Source organism: Argentina anserina, chromosome 1 (genome assembly GCF_933775445.1).
Source record: "Argentina anserina chromosome 1, drPotAnse1.1, whole genome shotgun sequence".
In the NCBI taxonomy this organism is placed as follows: domain Eukaryota; kingdom Viridiplantae; phylum Streptophyta; class Magnoliopsida; order Rosales; family Rosaceae; genus Argentina; species Argentina anserina.
In genome coordinates, this window is record NC_065872.1 from 9,748,973 (window position 1) to 9,776,146 (window position 27,174).

General features: G+C 36.2%; 3 protein-coding genes and 1 pseudogene across 13 annotated transcripts; 2 read left to right on the forward strand and 2 right to left on the reverse strand.

The window, feature by feature from the left end:
- Positions 1 to 263: 263 nt before the first annotated feature.
- Positions 264 to 1,310, reverse strand: LOC126801451 (uncharacterized). The gene has a single exon (XM_050528806.1). It carries the CDS (start codon positions 1,308 to 1,310, stop codon positions 264 to 266), a length of 1,047 nt encoding a protein of 348 aa, XP_050384763.1.
- Positions 1,311 to 6,662: 5,352 nt separating this feature from the next.
- Positions 6,663 to 8,866, forward strand: LOC126801461 (thioredoxin-like protein AAED1, chloroplastic; annotated as a pseudogene).
- Positions 8,867 to 8,983: 117 nt separating this feature from the next.
- Positions 8,984 to 12,338, reverse strand: LOC126783875 (uncharacterized). 11 transcript variants are annotated; one of them, XM_050509452.1, is made up of 5 exons: positions 11,578 to 12,338; positions 11,056 to 11,446; positions 10,519 to 10,686; positions 10,218 to 10,318; positions 8,984 to 9,910 (listed from the first exon to the last, which is right to left on the reverse strand). In XM_050509452.1, the coding sequence occupies exons 1-2, from the start codon at positions 12,322 to 12,324 to the stop codon at positions 11,360 to 11,362; spliced, it is 834 nt and encodes a 277-aa protein (XP_050365409.1). In that variant the 5' UTR covers positions 12,325 to 12,338; the 3' UTR covers positions 8,984 to 9,910; positions 10,218 to 10,318; positions 10,519 to 10,686; positions 11,056 to 11,359. The 11 variants fall into 11 exon arrangements, with proteins under 11 accessions (XP_050365409.1, XP_050365401.1, XP_050365388.1 ...); XM_050509444.1 differs by having other exon boundaries at positions 8,985 to 9,963; XM_050509431.1 differs by having other exon boundaries at positions 8,985 to 10,318.
- Positions 12,339 to 13,616: 1,278 nt separating this feature from the next.
- On the forward strand, positions 13,617 to 17,073 carry LOC126801468 (uncharacterized). Its single transcript, XM_050528830.1, has 8 exons — positions 13,617 to 13,727; positions 15,150 to 15,395; positions 15,892 to 15,938; positions 16,026 to 16,140; positions 16,455 to 16,499; positions 16,583 to 16,645; positions 16,736 to 16,831; positions 16,928 to 17,073. Exons 1-8 carry the CDS (start codon positions 13,617 to 13,619, stop codon positions 17,045 to 17,047), a joined length of 843 nt encoding a protein of 280 aa, XP_050384787.1. The 3' UTR covers positions 17,048 to 17,073.
- The last annotated feature ends 10,101 nt before the right edge of the window (positions 17,074 to 27,174 follow it).

Below are 27,174 nucleotides of genomic sequence, written 5' to 3' on the forward strand. Positions count from 1 at the left end.
ACATTAAAATGCATAACATTTATCGAAGCACCTAGATCAAGCATGACATTTTCAAAGAATGTGTTACCAATTTTGTATGAGACAGAAAAACTTCCCAAGTCCTTCATCTTAGGGGGTAGTTTCCACTGGATAACAGTTGAAACTGTCTCATTCATCTTTACTACCTTCTCTTCCCTACTTTGTTTTTGTGAAGTGGAAAGCTCTTTTAAGAATTTGGCATACTTTTGGATTTGCTTGATGTACTCCAACAATGGAAGGTTAACTTACACCTTCCTAAAAACTTCAAACACTTCCTCATCATATTTGTCCTTCTTGCTCTTAGCAAACCTAGAAGGAAAATATACACATGAAATAGGATTAGTCTTAACTAAATCACTTGAGTTCGAACTTGTACCTTTTGGTGCCTCTTGGAACGGCACACTCTCTTTTTTGGAGGTTGCTGGATCTTTCTCCAAATTCTTGTTGATCACAATCTCTTCATCATTATCAGAAATGTGGCCCGTTTGGGCATTCTTTAGAACTCTATATTGATCCACTAGCTCGAGCCCACTCCTTGTTATGATGGCTTGGGCTTGCTCGTCCCTTGGGTTAGGTATAACTCCACTTGGTAGCTTTCTTTGGTCAGAGAAACGACCCATGAAATCAACTACTTGGCCCATATGCATCTTCAACTCTGCAATGTCCTTGCTATTTCCTTGTTGGCCCATTACCAGAGTTTGAGTGACGGTGTTCAACTGATTCAGCCCAACAGCCAAATATTTTAACATTTCATCATAATTGGGGGAACTTGTCACGTTTGGAGGTAGGACATTGAGATGGGGAGCTTGCGTTCTTGCAAACAAACCAGACAGGCGATGCCCATATTGCATAGCATTCTGTTGTGCCTTAAGCACATTGTCATTGTTGGACCACCGAAAATTTGGATGATCACGTAAACCATGGTTGTAAGTATTGGAGAACGGATTGTACCTCTGACCTCCCTGATAACCAAAGGCATTCACTTCCTCATATCCTTCACTAGAAGCAACTTGGAAACACTGATAAGTGGGGTGCCCCTCCGTACAAATGTCGCAAACTTGTGCTCCACTTATTCTCATAAACTTACTCATCATCTTGGAAAGCTTGTCAACTTTGTCCTCTAGAGCAGAATCAGAACTCGAATTTGTCTCATGCACTTGTCTTGTGGAACTAGCAGATGTTCCAAATTGCTTATTGTTCATGGCTCTTTTCTCTAATAGATCATTTGCTACCACATTACTCTTGTCTAGAAATGATCCACCAGCTGCTGAATCTAGAAACTCTCTCTCCATTTGTAGCAATCCTTCATAGAAATACTGAAGCAACATAACTTCTCTAATCCCATGGGCTGGGCTTGATGCTACAAGAGATTTGAACCTCTCATAGTAATTGTAGAATGACTCATCTGGCCCTTACTTGATTCTTATTATCTGCTTCATGATGTGTGTCACCCTTGATGAAGGAAAATACTTCGACAAAAACTCATTCACCATTGTTGTCCATGAAGTAATACGACCAGCAGGTACCTCAAACAACCACTTTTGAGCTTGATCTGCTAATGATTATGGAAACGCCCTCATCTTCACTATCTGAATATCAGCTCCTATGGGCCACATGGTCTCACAATTGAACTGAAACAATGTACGATGCTGATTGGGGTAATCTCCTGAGAGTCCATGAAACTTAGGCAAATTGAACCCACTCTTCAACTCAAAATCACTCGTCTTGCCCTCCTCTAGAACAGTGTACGCTATGTTAGAGGATGATGTCCTCCCAACTGCTCCTTCTACTTGGCCATTTTGCTCTCTGATCGATGCCATTTCTGGTTTTGGAACTTGGTTTTTCTTTGTTCGGCTTTGAACTGTGGGCACTGGATCAGGTAAATCGAAATTTAATTGGCCCAAAGGACACAGACTTGTCAACAATTCTAACTCGAGATCCTCAAAGAACAATGAATTAATCCCACTACAACTTGATGAAGTTGGAAATGGTGAAATTGATCCAAAGTTTCTTCATTTGTGAAATGAATAATCTGAGTTGATGGAAACGTTATCTCCCTCTCCTTGTAGTTGAATTATCTTCAGGCGTTCACTAAATTTGAGAGATGCGCCACTAAACTTGGACATTCATGTGCCTGAAAAGACTAAGTGTTAACAACTTTACATAGTATGAAATACAAGGATGAGTAAATAAAGACTTTACTTCTTTATTTCTTTTTCTTTGTTTCTCTTTCTTTGTTTTTCTTTCTTCTTTTTGTTTTTACATAAATGTAGGACTAACACTATGTCTAATTGATTTTATTCACACAATCTTAAAATTTAAGGTACGTGGAGCAGATGAGCTAACTGTGCAATGGACTGAGACAGCCTCAGGTACGGTCTTGCTTTTATCCGATATACCTTAAACTTTTAGGGTATCATTTTCTTTTGAAATTATATATACTTATTTATAAAAAGTTACCTTCTAAGTTATAAAGAAAGGTGGACGTGCGACCTAAGTATGTCGTCTAGACACAAACTCATTCATTTGTTTCAAAAGGCTGGATAGCTAGATTCAGAGATAGTCGCAAGTCATGACTCATTTGTTGGATTCCACGGAGGATACACCCTCGAAAGGATGTTTCCACTATCGACTCAATAGCCGAGATGTATGTCAGTATATGGGACTTTGAGATCAAATTTTATAAACCTTGAACCAGGGTAATGAAAATAGCATGTCCCTTACTCAGCTTGGAATAAATTTGTGTGTTAGACAACTCGCAAAGTGTTAATAAAAGTCACCTTCAACCCCAAGCGACTTTAGCAAGATACAAATGGAGGGTTAAGGTTAATATTAATAAAATGGACTTTACCTATTTTGTTTGCTTTAAAACTTACAATAAACTAAGAATAAATAAATATTTAACTTCCTAAAACTTTAACTAAGAGAAGTATTCCTATATACATACTACTACATAATTGGAACAAATAACACATAAAAAAAGAATAAAACAAACAACAATTATTATTTTTTACAATTTACAAGTATTTATTTTTATATTTTTACACTTTACAAAAAGAAAAGAAACAATGTTAATTTTTTGTGTGTGTTTTTTTACCGAGTCACTGTTCACCGTACTGTTCACAGAAATTTATTTTTACAAATATACAATTACACAAATCACAATATAGTACAAAATTAACACTTCAAAGAATTGAGATTTTCTCAATTCCTCGACAATAGCGCCAAAATTGATAGAGCATTCTAAGACGTCTATAATAAACCTTGTAAAATGTCATCGTTAGTATAGAATAAGCAGAGATCGTTCAGTCCAGGGAATTGAAGGGAACTCTAAACTTTTAGTATTAAAAAATAATGGGGAGTTTGAGATTGATTATTAACTACTAAAATATAAATTACTATTTACATGATTGACTTCTCTTTACCAAACTAGACCAAATTCACCAATGCACCACATAATTACAAGTTTGATTCTATCATGCATTCTAATTCATCTGATTACATACTTTTAGACACTAATACAATTAGAGCCTTAGAGGAACATCTAATCATGCAAGATTTATATTGACGTTTAGGTTGACTTATGGCCTCACTTAAATTGCATGCAATCAAGTTTAACAACACTTAGGTTAGAAATCAAACAAGATTACATTTAAGCACCAAATCTTTGTTCGAGACATGCTTCACGGTGACGTCACTCACCATGGGGTACATGTAAATTTCCAGAATTTCCCACTTTAATTAACACAAACCGAACCTACTTAGGACATGATTCGATTTATGTCAATATGGATGATGAAGATAACACTCAAATACAATCTTAGAGACTGCATTCAAGCACTAAATTCGTATGGACATATCTGAAAATTATCTAAGAGCATGTAAAAGAAGAGTAGAACACAACAATAGAAATACAAATTTCAATAATTATAAGAACATATATTCAGCATAGTCTCAAAAACATATCAAATACAATCTGAAAATTTTGAAACAAATACAAAACCAATACTTCCACATAAACAACAAACTACAATCTTCATCGATAAACAATTGTAGATTAACACAAATAAACAAAGCCATGGAGATGAGTTGTGAGAATCACACGTTGTAGGAACCTTAGAGGTACTGCTGCAATAGGTGAAACTCGGTGGAGATGATTATGGTTTTGGGGTGGACGGCTTGGCTGATTTGTGAGATAAGTTTTTGGTGGGATTTTGGTAAAGTTTCAACTCTTGAATGCTAAGGAGAAATGATGATTTTTCTTTGTGAATAATGTGCTATTTATAGAAGACTTTTGGCTCCTTGAATATTATAGTTTGGACTTTTTCTCCTCAATTTCTTTCACTTATTTTTATCATTGCGGGGTGCAATCTCATTTGATAAATTCCTTCTTTTTCTTCTTTTTAGGTGTCTCCTTCTTTTTCTCTTTTTCTTTCACTAATTTTGTCATTGGTGCGTGCAATCTTCTTTGATCAATTCCTTTTTTTTTTCTCCTTTTTAGGTGTCTCCTTCTTTCTCTCTTGCATTATATTTTTTTATTTACTTAATCCCTCCTTTAGCTCTTCATTTTTCTTTTTCTCTTTTTATTTCACTAATTTTTGTCATTGGTGGGTACAATCTCCTTTGATAAAGTCATTATTTTTCTCCTTTTTATGTGTCTCATTATTTATTTATTTTCCTCCTTTGCTTCTTTTCCTCTATTGTTTTCTTCATTCTAGCTACACAATCTCATCTTTAAAATCTGAAAATAATAAAAGACAAGAATAAAGACAAGTAAGTTACGGAGTAGGAAAGTATGATTGAGAAAGTTACGGAATACGAGTTTCAGTTTAAGTAGGATTTTCCCAAATGGTACTTTTACACTTCTAAAAAAGATTCCTAATACAACTAGGATTCTTAATATATCACAAATGTTATAGAAATGCCGGTTAATGAAGACTCCTAATTTAACTAGATTTCATAGTTACACAATGAATCCTACTCTAAATAGGACTCTCGACAATTTTTGTGTTTTCAACCTATTTTAACACCAAAATGCAACCAACGCCACCATATACTCATAACTTGACTAATGACTCAAGACTACAACAATAAGAGCTAAGCAAAGTACAACTGAAGGTAAAAACATGTTAAAAACGTCACACAAAGTGCTCCTATCATCTCGTCCAGTTGCATGTTTGAAGAAGTCGTCAAGGTTCATGACGTTTTCAAACAATTTCATTGCTGGTAGACTGGGCTCTCTCTCTCTCTCTCCTTGGACTTGTTTTTCATTTTTCTTATACTAAACTATATGCGTTTGATTGAGCAAGAAAATGCAAAAAGCTTCCGAATGTCTTATGGTCTTACATCTAAATCTCCGTTGATACATAAATAATAAATCACATCAAACATGCAACACCCTAACCTCATAAACCCTCTTAATCAATAATATGAAGGGCAATTTAAAGTGTCGGGTGAAACTTTTACCACCAACTATGCAAACTACGGAGAAATCACGTATGAATGTCAATGAAATCTAATGTAGGGGCGGTTTCAGCTTTCATTGCTGAGTATCGGGTGATGCTCTGAAACTCCTCGGACTTGCAAGTGATGTTCCTTATTTGCCTTGTATATCTAGCAAAACCCAATTTTTATTCTTAATTAAAAAACAATTCCTTCCTTGGCATCTCAAATGAAATTTCCCGAACGATCAATTTCAACGAAGCCAACGAAACTAGGCGTAAAAACAACAAAGATGTGATTAGGGGTGGATTGGTAGGTATACCAATCTCATTTTTCCAATACCATGTACCAACCAACATATAATTGGTATGAAAAATTCACAATTTAAACCAACCAATAACGTTGGTATACCAATTTATTGGTACGGTTGGTACTCGGTTGGTACGGTTGGTAATGAGTTTCTACCAATATGTTTATGGCTCAAAAATTTAAAGGTCAAATCCAAATATGTAATAGCAAATAACAACACAAATACAAAGTTTTATACAACTTCAACCAAATTACCAAATACAAAGTCATAAATTAAACATATCAAAGTCCAAAAATTATAAATTTAACAAAATTTTACGGTTGAAATTTATTTTTAACTAAATCTACGGCTGAAATATTTATGGATATATATAATTTAAGAATATATATATATATATATATATATATATATTGTTTTGCAATGAGTTGTTGTAATTGCAATGATAGCCTAGTGGTAGTTGGCTTCAACTTGTATGGAAAAAGACTAAGTTCAACTCATCATAGATGCATATATTAAGGTTTTTTTCATAAAACTTATATTTCGGTTGGTACGGTATACCATGGTACACGAAAAATTTATACCACCTACCAACCATCTTTTGAAATATGATACGGTATACTGTACCGTGTACCATGTACTAATTTGGTGGTATACCAATATATTTAATACGGTTGGTATATGAATTGGTTGGAATGAAATTGTGTACCATTACCCCCTAGATGTGATCACATAATTAACTAAAATATTTGCCGCCGCACAAAAGAGCGGTTGTTCCTTTTCTTCGAGAACTAAATGCTGTTACACATTGGTAGTTGCTAGTTTGCTACTCTCCACTTCCCAGTTGCCAACTCTCTCAGCTTCTTGCAACCGGTGATTCTCAGAGCCATCAGCCATGGCCCTGATCTCCACACAAGCCCTGATCCTGAAATCCTCTCCTACCCTTTCTCTTCCTTCTCATCCATCTTCCCAATCCCTCTCACTTTCACCATCCTATAAGCTTCACTCTCTTCACCCCAAAATCAACGGCCAGGTTTAGCTCTAGACGACTAGTCGTTTTCAGAGCCACCTCGTTCCCCTCTGCCATAGATTACAGCCCCACCATCGGTAAAGTCCTCGGGGAAGTTGATATCTTCACCGCTGCCGGTGATTCCGTCCTGTTCAAGGAATTATTGGATCAAAACGAGGTCTATCATTTCAAAGTTCTATAATTTACTTTCATTCTTCATGTTCAAATTTATGGTTAATTTTCATTTTCTGTAAATTTGATTACCCTGTTGCTAGAAATGAATTCTGTGTTGGAAAGCTCTAGTATTTTATTCTAAGCAATTTTCTTTGTTACATTTTGCTCTAATTTGATGGTGTATAATTAAAAAAATATATATTTACTTGATTAATGGTGGTGCATTATTCTTGTATTGGTTTCTAAAAGAATTTTGCTACAGGGGTTAGTTGTTGTTGCGCTATTGAGGCACTTTGGATGCGTTTGCTGGTAAAGCATCTCCTTAACTAGTAATCTGGGATGGGTTTTAGGCTTTTAGCTGCTGAGAAAAAAGAAAAGGATGGGGTTTGGGCTATTAGCTGAATATGTGGTTTGTTGTGATTTCTGATACTTGGGAACTTGCTTCAGCTCTAAAAGAATCAAAAGCTAGATTCGACTCAGCTGGTGTGAAACTAATTGCTGTTGGTGCTGGTACTCCTGAGAAAGCTCGCATCCTTGCAGAACGGGTATTTTACTCTCCTCTTCATGTAATGTTGTTTTTAAGTTAATAAAGGGTATCTGTACTTGCAGGGCTTGTTAAGTATCAAGATCGGTTGTGGCATGATAAGATGATGGAAATGTTTTAAACTGTTATATATGGCTTTTGTTTTTTAACTGTTATCTATATATATGTCTGTTGGTTGCCTGTTAGTGTTAGGAAGGCGTGGCAGTGGCAAATCATCAAACACATGGTAGATTAAATCATACTGTTTAATTTTCTATAATAGTTATACTTTTGAATGAAACATGAACATCTTGTTATTAGTTGGCGATTATTTGTATTAAGTTATGCATTTCTCTGACCATCAAAGGAAAAGTCTTTTTCCAATTTATGGTTGTTTAACCATGTTCAGGAATCTGAATCTTTGTAAATGCAACTATGCATTTGTCTCCTATATAGTGGATTAGTAAGATAAAATTTGTCCCTGTGCATTGCAGCATTGTTTCTTCGACTTTCTTGGTCACAATGTGTGCAACCCTATATGTATGGCCAGGCACTCTCATCGTCATCTGATTTGTTTATCTAAGGATTAGCTCAGTTGATGAATAACAAGAATGATTGAATAACTTTACATTTCATCATCTGTTTCATGAATGAATGAATTCGAATGAGTGACATATTTGCCCCCATGAATAACTTCATCTGTTTCAAAGGCTCAAACTTTTCAGTCTTTGGACAGAATAATATCTTTAGGTTAAGTCTCATTTCAAAGGATCCAAGATAAGCTGTAATTTGACATGGTAATGGTTGATGCTACTTGGTCATATGCTTTCACACTGCAGGAAACATATCCAGCTACCAGTAGCTATACAGTTTGCCTGACAAGTTTTCATGTGTTATTATCTTTTTGACTTTTAAGTACTAGTTAGTATTACTCCCATGGGGCCAGATCGGGTACTGGGAATCTACTCAAGTATTTTGTGACATTTCCTTTCTGAGAAATTTTGGCTGGATTATAGCAGAATATGATATCATCCTGTTCATCTTCTTTTCTACCATTTTTCTGGTCATATATCTTCTTATTGATTCCTGGCGCTCTGGTGTTCTGATGCAGTTGCCATTTCCCATGGAATGCCTTTATGCTGATCCTGATCGTAAGGTATTAATATGTGCACCTTTAATATATCCAGTTAGATTCTGGTGACTGGTTATTGTACGTAACTCTAACTTGACACTTCTATGGCAGGCGTACGATGTTCTGGGCTTATACTTTAGATTGGTTCGAACATTCTTGAATCCGGCTAGTGTAAGCTCTTATCCTGCTCTCTACTTTATATTTCTGATGACATTTATATATTTATTTGCGGTGTTTGCATGCGTCTTTGTGAAATTATGATATGAAAGGCAAACTCGAAAGATAAAATCGTTTGCAAGAAATGGAGTATATTTAGTGACAGGATGATTTGTACATTTGATTGCAAATAATAGAAGTATATAGCAATCTTTCCTACAAGCGTACTATTGTATTTTCCCTTTCCTAAGGTAATACTAAAGTTTATCATTCTCCTACATTTGCTCTCCAATATCAGAAGTTCAGAACCATGATGCATGAACAAAACTGAAGAATTTCTCAAAATAATTATGCAAAGCTATGTCCCAACTGTGTTTTTAAATACAGAAAGAGAGCTCACGATGAAGATATATGAACCTTGTTACTCGTGTTTGAGGTGGTAACCAACAACTTCTAGAGGCCAGAGTAGTCGAGTACATGAAGTATTGTTACATATGTAGGGGTTTTGCAGTGACAGTCTGCTACAGAAGAGTCTTGCACAGCAGCATAGGAACTTAGGAAGTGAAGAAAATGAGAGAAAATATGAAAACCATCTATTAATCTAAACAAAGACTACAAGCCCTGCATGACTTACTGGGAGACTTTCGGTTAAGCCAGGAATGAGTCAGACAAATCTAATTTAGCTAATAGTCTTTGGAGGAATCACTACAAGAAATATGGCCTAAGGGGACATTTGCTACAACAAATGTCTCTTTTGCTACCTATAGGGACATATATTTGTGTCATTTGAGTTATAGGGACATTTGTGTTAAAATGTGCCTTTTGTTAGTGTTCCTATTGCTAAATGCAACAATTAATTTTAAGTGTCCCCAAATATAAGTGTGGGTCCCATAATTTCTCATACTACAAAATAGAGTACAAATACCATACATTTATACAAATACATTTCACTAATTGGGGACATATAAATGTCCCCATTGCTTGATTTTTCTTTGTTACTTTTGGCTCCCCTATCTTGCGTAGGGACTAAATTGCAAACTCTACATTAGGTACAATCCTTCTATATCATGTCAAAACTAACTCTAGAGAATATTGATCATGAAATATAACTAATTTAGTAATACTACTCCAATGGGGGTTCAACTTCATCTGCAGAACAACATGCTTATGCCTGATTAGACCGTGCCACAGGTGAATTCAATCTACAAAACAATCAAAAAAGCATCTACTGTAGTTACTTAAAACTAATGCACTAGAATAATCAAGGCAAATTTATAGTATACAACACAGTAATAATGTGCTCGATGAGAAATAAAGGAAGATGCTTGTTGTATGCATATTAAACAAAGAAGTATCATTCAGAACCAAAAGAATCATTTCAGGTCCTATGAGATGAAGATGGTTAATTCAAAGTCCAAAGCATATCTAGGCATTACAGGGGATAATGTTGAAATACCATGATGGAATTACAACGGCTCCAAGAGCTAGGCATATTTTTCATAACAGATGCACCTGACCATCTAGCATCCCGGTCAGATACTCAAGAATGCCATTTTCCTAGTTCCAAAAGGAAATCCAACCATGATGAGTGATGAAAGATAGAAGTATGAAGAATCAAGAACTCACATTACCCCAACCTTCAAAGTAGCAGACACAGGCACTGAAAGATTTACATGCATGAAAATCACAGTATGAACAAACATAATCTTTTCTCAAGTTTGTATGTACACACGTATACTTAACAGTTAATAACTAACCTCTCTGATTGTTTCCTGTTTAGATGTAGGAATTGCAGATCTTCCATAGAGTAAAATGCACACTTCTTGATATTTCTCCAAAATAGCGTGGGAATCTTATGAAGCTGACACCAAATGCTCGATTACAAAAGTCCATTTGCTTCCAATGCATCCTAGTAACATGATTTCCTGTTTGAAGAGGGGAAAATCGTCACACAGTAGGATTGCAACCAGTTAACACATTAAGCTTCTAGAGTTTAACATCAACCATCATATGAAGCAAGACCGTATTAAGTGAAGAAATATAATACACACGACACAATTTATAGGAGCAATGATACAACTTATTTCCTAACAATGGAATTGACTACATGATTAATTAGGTACAACACTATAAGGACTATATAATGTCGATGCGTGCAGATGTGTAATAACACACAAATCTATGGCAGCACATAACTATGAAAAAGCAAACACATATTGCTCAAGGAAATCAAGCATTCAAAGAAAATTTATAATATTTTATTGCAGTTTATCTAAGGTATTGGACAGACTCACAATTGATTCACACAAACCATGATCACCGCCTTCTGCTACATCGTTGAAGTTCAACCCTGATCACAATTGAGCAAACTATGTGTTTTCACATGATTCCAGAATAAACTCAAACCTTCATTTCAACTTTCATCAACTTACACATAACTAGTTCAATGCTCTCTAAAGATTGCCCACAAATCAAAATTACATTGCATTAGAAATATCAAATCTTGAGCCACATAATCTCATTGAAGGCATTGAACATTCAACTTGTAAAACCAATAACTGCAGTAAAAGTCATAGCATTTTACCCCTGGTATTGATGTCAAGCTTCCCGATGACCTAGGAGTAGCGAAAATGGAGGCAACCTCAACACAGCTTCCTCAGTCTCAATCGGATCCGACCTCAAAATCTATCACAAAACACACAAATCCCAATTCACATATCAAATTGTAAACCCTAAAAATCACAGCTTTAACATATACAATGATAAAAAAATAAGAGAGATTAAACTTTACTGGGTAGTGAAGCACGACTTGCTACCTTCTTTAGCTGGAATGAATTGAGACATCGTAACCTTCTTCTCGTGCGGAAGCTCTTGAACAAACTGTGCCCGTGCTCATGTTTGTGCTCCCTGTGTTGCTCCTCTCCCACCATTTCCATGTCAAACTCGTGATCATGGTGGCGGTGACGGCGGCGAGGCCTCTCGGACTCCACGTTGTTGTCGTCGTCTTCGTGTTTGAAAGGGAATCTAGGTACGTCGTGGCGGATGTTGCCCCACCCGGCCGAGATCTGGCGCACTCCGCCGCCGAAGGGATGGTGATCGAACTTCAACTCGTCGCCAGACGACAGGATCATGTCATCGCCGTAAGAAGTGTTGGTGTCGTCCTTCTCGCGCTCGGCGCCGTGGAAGCGCAGCGTCCACTTACCCTGGTTGTGGCGGCATCGGTGGCCGTGGCGGAAGGACAGGGAGAAGTGGCGGCCGACGGGGCGGAAGCTGATCGTGTTCTCATCGTTTGACAAGATCGTGGTGGAGAACTCGGATTCCGGAAACTTGGGCTGCTCTGCGGCGATGATGATGGTCTCGGGCTCCAAATCCATAACGGTTCCGGATTCGGGTCTCTCGCTCGGTAATCGCAGAGTGTTGGTGGCTTCTTTAACATCGGCATCGGTTACGGGGATCTTGTCGTCGGCGACATCGAGGCCGTTGGGGAGATCGGACGGCGTGCGGGCGTGGGAGAAGGCGAAGAGGAGGAAGAGGACGGCAACGGTGAAGATGAGCTTGGCCATTTTTTGTTTTTGGATGTGTGGATTAGTTGTTGGGGGTGCGGTGGAGAGAAAATATAGGAAGGTGTAAAATTGGGCAGATCTGGCGTATTCGTACACATCCCTCTACCAAAATGAGAACTTACCCGTATAAAAATGTTAAAATGGGGACAATTACGAGTTATATGTGCCTTTACTCTCTCAATAGGCACAAATGCTAAAATATGTCCCTAAATCAATGAAGTTAGAGACACTAGTATATATGTCCCCAAAATAAATGTCCCCTTAGGCCTCTTTTCTAGTAGTGAATCATGTCATGATGGATTTAATCATTGCTTGACAAAAACAAAAGGATGGTATTCAAGATTAAGCAATGTACAGGGAAATGTTATTTACCAAAAACAAACGACCTTGACAAACATTGTTGACCACAACTAAAATGTATTTCACAAGTACTTTTTTTTTAAAACAATATTTCGCAAGTACTTTGTTTCACTTGAACTAACGAGTACTGCGTTGGGTAGATTAGTACGTAGCTTGCAAATAGTCTTCGATTGCATGATTCAAGTCAACTGCAGATTAATAATGCAATTGCCATAAAATGTGAGGCAAGTTATTGTTCAGTTTCAATTCATAACTTCAAATGCAACTAGAAGGGGCAATGCCCTAGGTTGTTTATTCAATATATACAGTAAAACCTCTATAAATTAATCGTTCGGGATTTGAGAAATTTATTAATTTAACGAGATATTAATATATAAATAAATAAATATTAAATTATTGATAAATTAATCAATAAATTAATAAATTTATCAATGTATAATAAATATTTTCTTTCACTTTGTCAAAGAATTTTTTTTTTACTTTTTGTTCATGCACCATGTTGTTGGATTATCACAGATACCGTTGTTCAAAATATTATGATGTCTTATGTATATATTATAAAATAATAATTAAATCAACAAAATTCTTTAATGAAATCTTCATAAATGTAAGATTTATCGTATAAATTATGTTATTATTAATATTATATATTCGATGAGGTCTATATGAATTCTTAAATTTATATTATTTTACAAGTTTAGCGAAATATTAATTTAACACGTTAGCTCCGAGTTAAAATCGATAAAAAGTATTATTTTAGTGAGATTATTAATTAATCTGATATTAATTTAACGAGATTCTAGTGTATTCCTCAGCTTTCCAATGTTACATATATAATTACTTCGATGGTGATATTTCTCTGAGAATATCTGTCTATTTTCTTCTGTTGTTTAGTGGTTGTTTCATGTGCTGATTTATTAAAGCCTTGGGCGATGATCGGAGACCTTTTTGGTATACCGATTATAGAGAGATTGCCATTCAAGATACAAAGTCAGGAACAAGTTAAAGGCTTACCTAACATTGGAAAGTCAATGCAAGACCATGTAAGTGAGAGCATATATGCCTCGGTTTTGATTTGTATGTCTGGTAGATTCTGTTCTATAATGGCGTTGTGATGTATACAACGGATGTTTCAGCCTAGCTCTAGTTTCCCTGTGCTAAGCTGCTTTATGTGAAGTATATTGTACCAAATGTGCATCATCAAGCCACAAGTCTTGTAATTGTGTCTGTACTTTAAAATCAGTACTACGCTGCGTTGTTTCTCCTAAATTCTAATGTGTATTCAGTGGAAACCACACAGGATCAAGTATCGATCTGCATTGAAATGTCATTAGAAGAAGATAAAGCGAAGTTCAGTTGTTCTAGTTTGAGATGGCAGTCCATTGATGAGACATGAAGGTTGAAAGCATTCAAGACCGGAGTTGATCGAGTATGTCTGATGATGAAGGTCAAGAGTCTGTGAGCCAGGGTTTTCTTCTGAGAGAATAGTATAACGTCACTACTTTGAAACAGACCGAGTCGGATTAGGGCTTTGACATGCAAGTCAGGCAACCGTGTGCGAAATGACTCCATTGTGGGAATGGAACGAACCATTTTCCCTATTATTTTCCCCTTGCTTCACTCAACTGTTTCATTTCCTCTTACATCCGAAAGACAAGGACTATTCTTGATGCTTCAATTCCGTAACCCAAAGTAGGCCTAGCTAATTAATACTGTTAGGACCAAGCAAATCACGATTACAAGTTTACAATAAAGTATATATAACAGTATAATTAAATCAAAACAAACAACAACCAATAACAACAATGAAATCGAGATTGAAAAATACTAACTTGATTCAGATAGAGGCCTGCTTTGCAGTGACCTAAGACAGAAATTCGTCCCCACTTGTGCTGCAGTTTCAGACGTCTATCTTAAGGATACAATTATCTGGTACAAGTTCTTGCACAAGAACTTGTCCCTGGCGAATTTACTTTGTGTTTCAGAGAAATCGATTTGGGGAGGAAAAAGAAGATATGAATTTCTGATGGAAAACAACGACACAGTGTCGTCTTTATATAAAGACAAATTCGAATAAGTAAAACTGTTCAAAAGGTAATAACTGTTACGATTGTAACTGTTGTTAACAGTTATTACCTTTTAGTTTTATCCGAAAATAATAAAAATTAATAAAATTATTAATTTAAAAAATATAATCAGATTTAATTTTCCAACCCATAGAAATCCAATAGAAAACCCATAAGCCCACTCTAGGCTATTCCACTCATTCACTTACTTACATGGGTGTTTGTTTATAAACAACTAAGCAAGTAGCTCTTCTGCAATGTGTGATTCTATCCCACACTAAGTTCCAACAAATACTACATGTACAAAAGAAAATAAGAACGAGACTCTTCCCGCCACACAAAGAGGTTGTTGCATCACGGTAGTTGGTACTTTAATTCTAGTTTTGAAATATCTCTTAGCGTCCTTGTCATCCATCTTCCTTTCTCTCCTCACTATCTTTCTTACTCTTACCTATCAATCCTCACTCTCCATACTTCATAATCAACAGCGCACAGTTTAGCAGTAGACTGCTTTTCGCTTCCAGAGCCACCATGACCTCTTCTTCGGATTTCAGCCCCAGCATCAGTGAAGTTCTCGGCGATGTTACCATTTTCACCTCTGCTGGAGACGCCGTCCAGTTCAAGGACCTCTGGGACCAGAATGAGGTCTTTTATCTACTGACTTGTCTTTGACTCTGCAAATTTCTATTATGTTACTTTTGTTTTAGCTTCTATTACAACTGATCTGTGATTTTATTCCATCTGGACTGAAACCTTAGTTTTGCTTGTGTGACATTTTCTTTCTTGCATTTTGCTGTTAATTTCCATAAAATGCATACGCATTAATAAGTAAAGTGGAGTTTAATTTTAGACTTGAGGATTAAGTGGAAGGTACAAGCCTTCAAGTGGTGAAATGATTAAGGGAAACTTTCTCTGTTCCGATTATAGTAGAACAGTATTACTTTAAACACTTGAAATTACAGAAGAAATTTTAAGGGGTATAACTACTTCAATTTTAGTGTCATACTCACAAGTCATAACAAGTACTGATGTACATAGTCCTGATACTATGTTTATGCAATTCTAAGAACATATACTATAATGTCTGCCATAATTATAAACAGTTTTTTTTTTGGTCAATAGAAGAGTTATGTTGTTGCAGGGGGTGGCTGTTGTTGCACTATTGAGGCACTTTGGATGCCCTTGCAGGTAAATCATCTTCTTGACTAGTAATCTAGAATTGGTTACTAGAACTGGTGGATATTTTTATAACTCAGTACATCTTGTCCTTTTTAGTTGGGAACTTGCCTCGACTCTAAAAGAATCCAAAGGAAAATTTGACTCAGCTGGTGTGAAACTAATTGCTGTTGGTGTTGGTACTCCTGATAAAGCTCGCGTCTTTGCAGAACAGGTATGTCTCTTTCACTGTTTGGATCACCACAACGTTCCCTACTAAAGCTGCAAATGTTTGTTAAGTGAACAAAATGAATTATGGAATTGATGCATGACAATAATAGGACTACAGGAGAGATGTGCTCGAAATGAATCTAATACACATGCCGGATTAAGAGATAGCAGATAAAACTTGTTAGATAATTTAGGTACTTGTGAATGTCCAAAGAGATCATCCTATACTAACAGCCTAATTCCATGGATTGTATACTGATTCCTGGTGCTCACTTTCTTCTGTTTTTTTTTTATTTGCCTGTGATGTTTTATATGCAGTTACCATTCCCCATGGATTCCCTTTATGCTGATCCTGATCGTAAGGTACCAATATGTGCTACATTAGTGTCTCCAAATAGTAAGAAAATCTTCCGGTGATTGTAACCAACATGACATTTCTTTGATAGGCATATGATACTTTGGGTTTATACTATGGATGGGGTCGGACATTCTTCAATCCAGCCATTATTGTAAGTTGTTTTCATGCTGTCTGCGTTATCTCTTTGAAGATAGTATCTGGTGTTTAATCTATGCATCTTTGTGAAATTTTAATATGCCAGGCAAATATGTTGTCAAGATTTAGTGCTCTACGAAAAGCTGTAAACAACTATACGATTAAAGCCACTCCAGACGATAGAAGTGGTGTATTGCAACAGGTTTGATCTTTTCTGTTCAGAATTTAGAGAAGTTGCTTTAGACAGACAGACATCCTGGTCATATTTACGGAGCTCTTCTCATCCTTATTATTTTAGGGAGGGATGTTCGTCTTCAAAGGGAAGCAGTTATTATATGCTCGGAAAGACAAAGCGACCAGCGATCATGCCCCATTAGATGATATCTTGGATGTTTGCTACAAAGTTCCAGTCTCTTGAAACAGATGGTACAATGTAGATTTTCCAGTTGCTGGAATTCAAGTTTCAATTCATGTCATGTATCAGTAAATTATATATTCATCTATGATGTAATACATCGTTTCGTTATCTGCCAAGAGTTACAGACATAAAAATCTGTAATAACCATGATTTCGGCAGAGTAGAAAAGAGAGTTATTCGTGGCTGGAATACCAACAAATTACAGGTTAACAACATGATGTTGGAACAGTACTATTTAGCCAATATGGTCAGGTATCATAATGCATGATCCCCTTAGTCACTGACGAATTGGTTGTAAGAGTCTTGGAAGTAGATCACTTCATATTGTGCAAAAGGATTAGTTCCATACTTCAAATTATAGAAAGCAAATTAAGGAGACTTGGAGACAAAACATGCTCAATGTCAAGGAACTATCTCCTCAAAAAGATTATTGTGGGAGGTTTATTAGACGAATTGTTTGATCAATTAGTTCGCCAAGTTTGGTGAAATACTGCAATTGTTGATTGAATCACTGTGTGACTACAAAACCAACAGACGTGTTAAAGATGAGCATGCTAATGTGAAACAACATAGTACATCAACAAAGAAGTCACACCAACAATAGCACACAATCCTTGACATACAAGCCTACAAATATTTACCATCGACAATACTATCAATGTGTTCAATGCATCAATAAATTATCAATTGTATATTGGTAGAATAGTTGTACTATCATCTATATAAGAGCATCACCATAAATTTATAATAGATAGTTGAATATCAAGTATATACACCAATTCTGGTTTTAATCTCTCTTGATTTCATCTAGTTTAACTTTATATCAGAACAAAGGTCCGAGAGGACTTTGTCTTTTGTCTCTCTTTTCTAATTTCCTGGAGTTTCAGAAATCCAGTCATAAGAATTCATCATCGTCACCTGTTGGAATCCATCAACGTCGTATTCTATTATTAGAACGACTGTCCTCTCTCTCTCTCTCTCTCTCTCTCTCTTGCTCTCTCTCTCTCTCTCTCTCTCTCTCATGTCCGCAGCGTATCTCCAGTTCGACATTCTCATTCCGACATCTTCTGCGCATCTCCAGCATCTAGTCCCTCCTCCACCAGCGTCTCAAACCGGATTTCTTCAATCCGGCGTCACTCCGTTTACAAATCAGGTGTCATTTTCAACAACTCGACCCACGTCGGTCACTCATCCTTAACTTGACGTCGCTCTACTATCAATCCAACGTCCAACAGTGCAAATACACTTGAGGCTGATTCTTATTTTTAGTTTTATTTCCGCTGTATAATTACTCATTTACTTATTTACGATGGGCGATGGAATTGAAAACTCTAAAGCCCATGAGATCCAGAAGTTTGAAGTATCTGTCAAGAATTCTGAAAGTAGGTCCTTTAGGGGAGCCAAATTCAATAGAACCAATCTCTGTAAATGGAAGAGAATCATGACAGCTTATCTCTGAGGAATGCACAAGATGGGGTATGTAACTGGGATAATTAAGGCCCCTAGTGAAGATGATGTTGATGCCTACACTAAGTGGGAAGATGATGATGGTCTTGTAATGTTAGTCTTGTATAAAGCCATGAATGAGGAGATAATAGACCTTGTGGAGCAATGTGATACTACACGGGCAATCTGGAAGACATTGGAAGACCTATACACTAATGATTCTGATTTCATACAGGTTCATAAGTTAATCTGCACAGCTTCAGCAATGCAACAAAATGGGCAGCCAGTAGCGCAATATTTCACAAAACTGAAAAATATTTGAGCTGAGATTGATATGAAGTGTCCTTGCAAGATCAAGAATAAGGAGGATATTTTTTGGTACCAGAAAGAAAAGGAGCTTGAGCGAGTTCACCATTTCCTAAGAGGTCTTGATGCAAAGCATAACAATACTAAAGGAGAGCTGCTCAGAATGACAGAACCCCCTAGCCTGACTACAACTTTGACATATATTCGTAAGGATAAGTCTCAACAAGAAAGTCTCAACCAAGCACAAGTTGAAGTTTTTAGTCTTACTGTTCAAGTGAAATCTCCAACACCACTTCTTTAGCAATCAAATTCAATTCCAATTCATCAGCAAGGACCACCACCTCGCTTTGGGAATCGTCCCCATCCTCATTGCTCTTACTGTGATGATTCAGGCCATTTTCAAGAGACTTGTTGGAAGCTGCACCCGCATCTCAAACCGAAGAAGCATGGTTATCGTCCTAAGGCGAAAGTAGTTGTTCAGTTGGTCCAAGAACCAGATTTCTATGGTGTAACCGATCAGGATCATCATACAGTAGGTGAAGCTACTCCTACAACCTATATAGCTGGTCGTGGTAAGATTGATATGGCTTTAAATATTTCTAACTTTGTTGGTTCTTATACATGGATTATTAATTCTGGTGCTTCAGATCATATGACTTATGATAAATTTTATTTTGCTAAATTATCTCCTCTATCAGTATCATATGTTACTAATGCCAATGGTGAGGCCTTTCCAGTTTTAGGAAAAGGGTCAGTCCATATCACTCCCACAATAGAGCTTCTTAATGTGTTATATGTGTCGAGACTTGTCTCATCATTTGATATTTGTTCCACAGTTGAATACTAAATCTAAATGCTCTGTGACCTTTTATCCCATGTATGTGATCTTTCAGGATCTTCTCACCGGGGAGTTAATTGGTCGGGGGTATCTAAGAGGCAGATTGTTCCATCTGAATCAAACATATGCTGGAGAGAATTTAGGAGCACAGTCTCGTGCTGCCATGACATTGACATCTGATAAGCTAAGTGAAGTTTGGTTATGGCATCATCGTTTAGGGCATCCATCTTTTAGTCTTATAAAGAAATCAATGTCTACTTTGTTTATTGATATGGATGAGTCAGTTTTACGTTATGAAACATGTGTTTTGGCCAAAAGCCATTGTACTACTTACTCTCCTAGTATTTCTAATAAAAGTGTCATTCCTTTATAGCTTATTCACTCTGATGTTTAGGGACCCTCTAGAGAACATATTGTGTCGGGTATGAGATATTTTGTGTTGTTTATTAATGATTTACGAGATTGTTATGGGTTGTATTTCTTAAAACTAAAGATGAAGTTTTTGCAGCTTTTGTTGCTTTTCGTACTCTTGTTGAAACACAGTATAATAGTACAATTAAAGTTCTTCGTTCAGAAAACGGGGGAGAATATTTTAATCATGTTTTTCAAGAGTTTTTTAAATCCCATGGGATAATTCATCAAACTACATGTCCACAAACACCTGAACAAAAAGGAGTGTCAGAGAGAAAAAATCGACATTTGCTTGATATGATTCGCTCTCTTCTTTTTAGTGCTCATATGCCTAAATATTTTTGGGGCGATGCTATCTTAGCCTCTTTCCACCTCATCAATCGTCTTCCGTCTAGTGTCTTGTTAGGAAAAATTCTCTTTGAGGTACTTGCATCCCATGTTTCCTTATCTTCATTTCACAATCTTCTTGCACATGTTTTTAGTTGTTTTGCTTTTATTCATGTACCTAAAAATCAAAGATCTAAGTTGGATGCTCAGGAACTCAAGTGTGTGTTTGTTAGATATGGAGTACATCAGAAATGGTACAAGTGTTATCACCATTCTACTAGAAAGTACTATGTCACTATGGATGTTACTTTCTTTAAGGATATGAGCTATTTTACCTCTTCTGATATAACTCTTCAAGGGGAGCATTCATATTTCGAAGAGTTGTATCATGGAGAGGGAGAGGAATTAGAAGAAGTCATTCAGGAGAGTGAAACTTTCACGAATCCAGTTGAAATTATTAACTCATCAACTCTCAAAGAACATTCGGATTGCAAGCCTCCAAACATCCAGGTACCAGAACCGGCCCCTCATGTCATCACTCCTACCCCTGACTCACATCTCCCTGGTACTGAAGATCATACTCAAGAGGTTAGTCTGTCTACTGATATCAGTAGTAATGAGTCTAATAGTGGTCAATATGTATTACCAAATAGGTCTACTCGTGGTCAGTCAGCTAAAAGATATGAACCTACTCTACAAGCCAAATCTAAGTATCTAGTAGCCAATTATATGTCAACTAGAAGATTATCCAAGTCATATTAATCATTTGTGATTCAAATATATGTTGTATCAGTACCTAACAAAGTGCATGATGCATTGGATGACCCGAAATGGAGGAAAGCAATGGAGGAAGAGATGGAAGCGTTGCTCAAGAACAATACATGGGAACTTATTCCTCCACCAGATGAAAAAAAGGTTGTAGGTTGTCGCTGGGTGTTTAAAGTAAAACATAATGCCGATGAATCAGTGAGCCGGTATAAAGCACAACTTGGAGCAAAGGGGTTCACTCAAACATATGGTATAGACTATGATGAGACATTTTCTCCCGTTGCTAAAATGAATACTATTCGGGTCCTACTCTCATTGGCTGCAAATTCAAACTGGCAACTTCGGCAATTTGATGTCAAGAACGCATTTCTTCATGGAGAGTTAACCGAGGAGGTATACATGAGTCTTCCACCTGGATATGTAGCTGCATCACTTGGTAACTTTGTGTGCAAATTAAAAAAAATCCTTATATGGCCTCAAACAGTCACATCGGGCTTGGTTTGGAAGATTCTCACAGTTCATGTGGAAGGTTGGTTACAAGCAGAGTAATCCAGACCATACTTTGTTTCTCAAACATCAACAAGGAAAGATTACAACCTTGATTATCTATGTTGATGATATTATAATAACTGGCGATGACACTGTGGAGATGGATAGATTATAAAAACAATTAGCCTCTGAGTTTGAGATGAAGGACTTTGGTGAACTAAGGTACTTCTTAGGCATTGAGATAGCCAAGAGAAGTGAAGGGATCTACTTGTGTCAGAGAAAGTACATATTCGATCTATTGGCAGAAACATGCATGTTAGATTGCACACATGTTGACACTCCTATTGAGCAAAATCATCATTTAGCCGAATATCCACATCATATGTCTACTGATTGAGCTCGTTATCATAGACTAGTTGGGCAATTGATTTACTTGAATCATACTAGACTAGATCTTGCATATGCAGTGGTAAGTAAATTCATGCATAATCCGAGTGAGGATCACATGAATGGTGTTGTGAGAATTTTAAGATACTTAAAGTTAGCTCCGGCGAGAGGAGTGATGTTTTCTAAACACAACAATATTCTTGAAGTATGTGGCTTCACAAATGCAGATTGGGCTGTAAATATCACAGACAGACGGTCAACATCAAGTTACTTCACATTTGTGGGAGGAAATTTGGTTACATGGAAAATCAAGAAATAAACAGTTATGGCATGATCCAGTGCGGAAACTGAGTACAGAGGTATGGCTCATGGTGTGTGTGAGTTACTATGGTTGAGAAACCTGTTACTTGATTTGGGTGTCAAATTAAAAAGTACCATGAAATTGTACTGTGACAACTAGATAGCAATTGATATCTCACAAAATCCAGTATAACATGATCACACTAAACATGTAGAGGTTGATCGTCACTTCATAAAAGAAAAGCTAGATGTCAATCTCATAAGCTTTTATTTTGTTCCCACACAAGAGCAGTTGGCAGATATATTAACAAAATGTGTTTCCAGAAAAGCTTTTTGTGATTCACTTAGCAAGTTTGACATGATTGATGTGTATGCGCCAACTTGAGGGGAGTGTTAATATATCTGGAAAGAACATAGCACACCAACAAAGAAGTCACACCAAACATACAAACACAATAGCACACAATCATTAACATACAAGTCTACAAATATTTACCATTGGCAAAACTATCAATGTGTTCAATGCATCAATAAATTATCAATTGTATATTGGTAGAATAGTTGTACTATCATCTCTATATAAGAGCATCACCATAAGTTTATAATAGATACTTGAATATCAAGTATATACACCAATTCTGGTTTTAATCCTTCTTGATTTCATCTAGTTTAACTAGACGTAGGGTTTCTGATTTGATCACTTAAGGGTCTTCAGTTATCTAATTTCAAACCGTGCTAATGTACCATATGCATACATCAATAAAACTCGGAAGAGACCAACAATAAACAAGAGAACATCAAACATAACGTTTAATGGGAGAGTGTCGAACATGAGAAGGGAGAGTTCAGGACAATTTTTAGGATTGTATTAATTTGTAGACCAAAGGTTTGGCGAGGGCAAGGTTGGGTGGTGCTACTGGTTCTGAAGCAAGGAGATGGAAAACTCCTCCGTCCATTGTTGTTGCAGGGTTGAAGCTGCAGCAGCGAGTGGAGATAACTCGGCTTTATCCTTTTGAATTCCTTTCTGCTCAGTCTGACTGTCCGAGAATATGAGCTGCCAAGTGCCTAAGAATAACTCGGCTGGGCTCTGAGTAAGCCTTCAACCATAAAAGACCAGTGCAGTAACTCACTAGACAAACCAAGTAATCCTCTCATTAGCTATGTAACTAAGACTATGAGACTAGCAGTCAGATTCTATAATGGTGATTAGTGTATTATAACCTGACCTTGGCCAACCTATTATGCTAAACTCAACTCCTATTTGTAGTAAAAAATATTATAAAATTCTACAAAATGATACAAAATAGTGCAGGAGGTCGATAGTTTCCATAAAAAATCTAATTAAATGGAGAAATGGTCAAAAAATTGATGTTAGTTGTAGTTTATAAAATACTTCTAATTGTGTATAACCTTATTCTGTAAAATATTAAAAAAAATTACGAAATAGTATAAAAATTCTATGATATAGTAAAACAAATTACAAAAGACTAAATTTTAAGAACGGTACATGATTTTTATCCCATTAATAATCAATGTTACTTTACTTTCAAAAATATCATATAAGCACATAAACTACATAATTCGATCTACTTTTGATACATATTGTTATTCACTCGGTTAGTTGATATGGTTACTGATATACTTTCAAGGATATGTTAGTCTTCTCAGTAGTGATGAAGAAGGGAAATATACTCTTACTCATTTTACATTGTTTATCTCTCACTTCTTTGTCTATGTAATGGAAAACTTCCTCAAAATTATGTTGTAAGTGTAATCAATGAGATTATTGGTTTTGGGGTTATCAACAATTTTGCTCTGGGTATCTGGGTCTTAGGGTTATAAAAAATTCCCCCCCCCCATGTTGCTTTAAACCACAGTTCCCGTCAAATCTAGGTCTTTTCCTTGTATTTTGCTTCTTTTCTCCTCCTCATCCTCCTCTTGAACAACCCCAATTATTAGTTCAATCAACATGTTATGAAGGAGGAAGAGAAACTCATAAATTTCAAAGAAAGAGGAGAGGGGGGGGGGAATTATTCATAACCCTAAAACCCAGATACCCAGAGTAAAATTATTAATAACCCCACGACCAATAATCTCATTGATTACATTTACAACATAATTTTGAGGAAGTTTTCCATTATGTATACAAAGAAGTGAGAGAGAAACAATGTAAAACGAGTAAGAGTAGTTTTTCATTCTTCATCACTACTGAGAAGACCAACTTACCCCTGAAAGTATATCGGTAACCATATCAACTAATCAAGTGAATAACAATATGTATCAAAAGTAAATCGAATTATGTAGTTTATATACCTATATGATAGTTTTGAAAATAAAGTAACATTGATTATTAGTGGAATAAAAGTCATGTACCGTTCTTAAAATTTAGCATTTACAAAATAGTACGGAAAGTCGGTAGTACACAAACATAATCTAATCATAGGGAGAAATGACCCGAAATTAGATTTTGTTTACAAGTACTAATAATTATGCATAATTTTACAACTCTACAAAATATCACGAAATTCTATAAATTATTACAAAACTCTACAATATCTTATAAAATTCTACAAAATAGTACGGTAAGTACTAATTAAAGGGAGAAATGTGTCAAAAAGTCTGAAGTTAATTTTAGTTTACAAAAAATATTACAAATTGTGCATAACCTTACGAAACTCTACAAAATATTACAGAACTCTACAGAATATTGCTAAACACTACGAAATAGTACAAATTTTAAAAAATAATACGGTATATTTGTAGCACCCATAAATAATCTAATTAAAGGGAGAAAGGGTCTAAAAGTTCGAGATTAGATTTAGTTTACAAAATAGTTCATTTTGTACATAATTTTACGAAATACTACAAAATATTACAAAATTATATGAAATAGTATAAATTGTACAAAATAGTATGGTGTAAGTCGGTAGTACCCACAAAGAATCTAATTAAAAGGAGAAAGGGTCTAAAATGATCGCTTTGTCTCTCACTCATGGATGCGGGCAAATTGCCGAATCACGTCATTCTTGTATATTATTTGTACATGTTATTTTTAGCTGTTGTTTGATTAATCTAGGTTTCGGAGTATAACACATGCACATGAGCAGGAATGGTTTTCCTTCCCAACAGATCATAATTGATAGGTCAAATATTCCTTGTGGAATTGTAATGAAACACATCATATGTTAGCAAAGGGCCATGTAGTAGAGATGAAGCCGAAACTGTTGGCCCCAGTTATGTCCAATGTGAACGACCTGTGTATTTCTCTAGATCGATAAACTCCACACCAACCAATCCCCGATAGATACAAATTCACACCATTTTCCAACAGAGCTTTCTCGGTTTGTATCCTTCTTCAGACGAAGTGAGCGGCCCTAGCCTCCTAGGAATGTGAGAAATTCCAGTGCTTGCTGGATACCCTAGTAGAGAAAAGGATGTTGCCATAACTTGCTCTCTGCTCACGTCAAGGAGTTTATCTCTCATTGTTAAATATAACATCTAGCTAGAGCTCGTTAGCTCAGCTATGAAGATCTATAGTGTTGTAGCAGATCGAAGGAAAGAAAATCTATGCCCTAGAAAAGAAATTTGTTTCTATCTATATCTATAGGTCGCAGTCATAGCTCTAGAGAGAGAGAGAGAGAGAGAGAGAGAGAGAGAGAGTGAGTGTGTGTGTGTGTGTGTTGTGTGTTATGAAGGTGACATGACAGAGGTTTAGAAAGTAAAGGCAATTAAAGAGAGTAATGGGGGTTAGGAGAAGTGCAGAGAAAGGGTATTGTCTTGGTCTCTCACTCTCTCTAAAAGGAAAAGAAGGCAGAGAGCTTTTAGGACTCCATGCACAGGGAGTGGAGAGGCTGTGGTCGTTTTCAGCTGAGGTTGCCATCTCTATTGCTGTAATATCTATACTGAGCCCTTTCTTTTGACCCCGGGTACTCTCGGCTATTTCTGTCAGATCTTGGCTTAGATTTTGGTTGGATTTTTGGTTCTTGTGAAATGCTCTATGTGTCCTTGATTATGACCTAATTAACATTGCATCACTTTCAGAACTTGGGTTCATTCCTTGTTTCATATTATGGTGCTTCCAAGGTCCAACCGTTATTAATCGAGGATATATTTCAGATTTTTAGGGTATATTTGTGTTCGAATTTGTGAGTTGAAAAGCTAATTTTGCTGCTAATAAGCCTAATTAATTAACCACCAAACGTAGTCATATTATTAATACATTTACTCTCGTTTGGTATGCAGAAAGAAAAATAGTTCTTTTGGAATTCTCATAAAAATGGAACTTAAGAATGATATGAATTTTTATTTCCGGTGTTTGGTAACACAAAGGAAATTAGCAAGAAAAGTGTCAAAAAATTTGTAACTAATGCAATAAAATAAATAGAGAATGAGTAATAAATACAAAGAATTAAATAAACAAGTTGGTTTCATAGGTTCATGAAATGAAGTGTTTTCCCTTACATTTTCCCCTTTCACGTAGGAAAATAGTTCATTTTCTTATGCATACCAAATATTATAAGAGGAATAAACTTCCTTTCCTAAGCCCTCAATTCCACGAAACAAACAAAACCTTTTACGACACAAAGATAAGGGAAGTTTATGTTTCTCTGATGGCCTTTTACGATTGGAGCTATCTATATGCATGAGCGGTTCGGCACTAAAAGCCATTCCAGACACTCCGAAGTATAGCCGGCCAATCATTAACTAAAACGGCATATGCCCTCAGGCATATCCTCGGATCCAGATATATATAGATAAAATTACAATCAACAAGAATGATCATCTCGGCGGAACTAACATGGTGCCTCTATATACTTTAAAACAATAAGCTAATCATACAAGCCGATCATCGTGC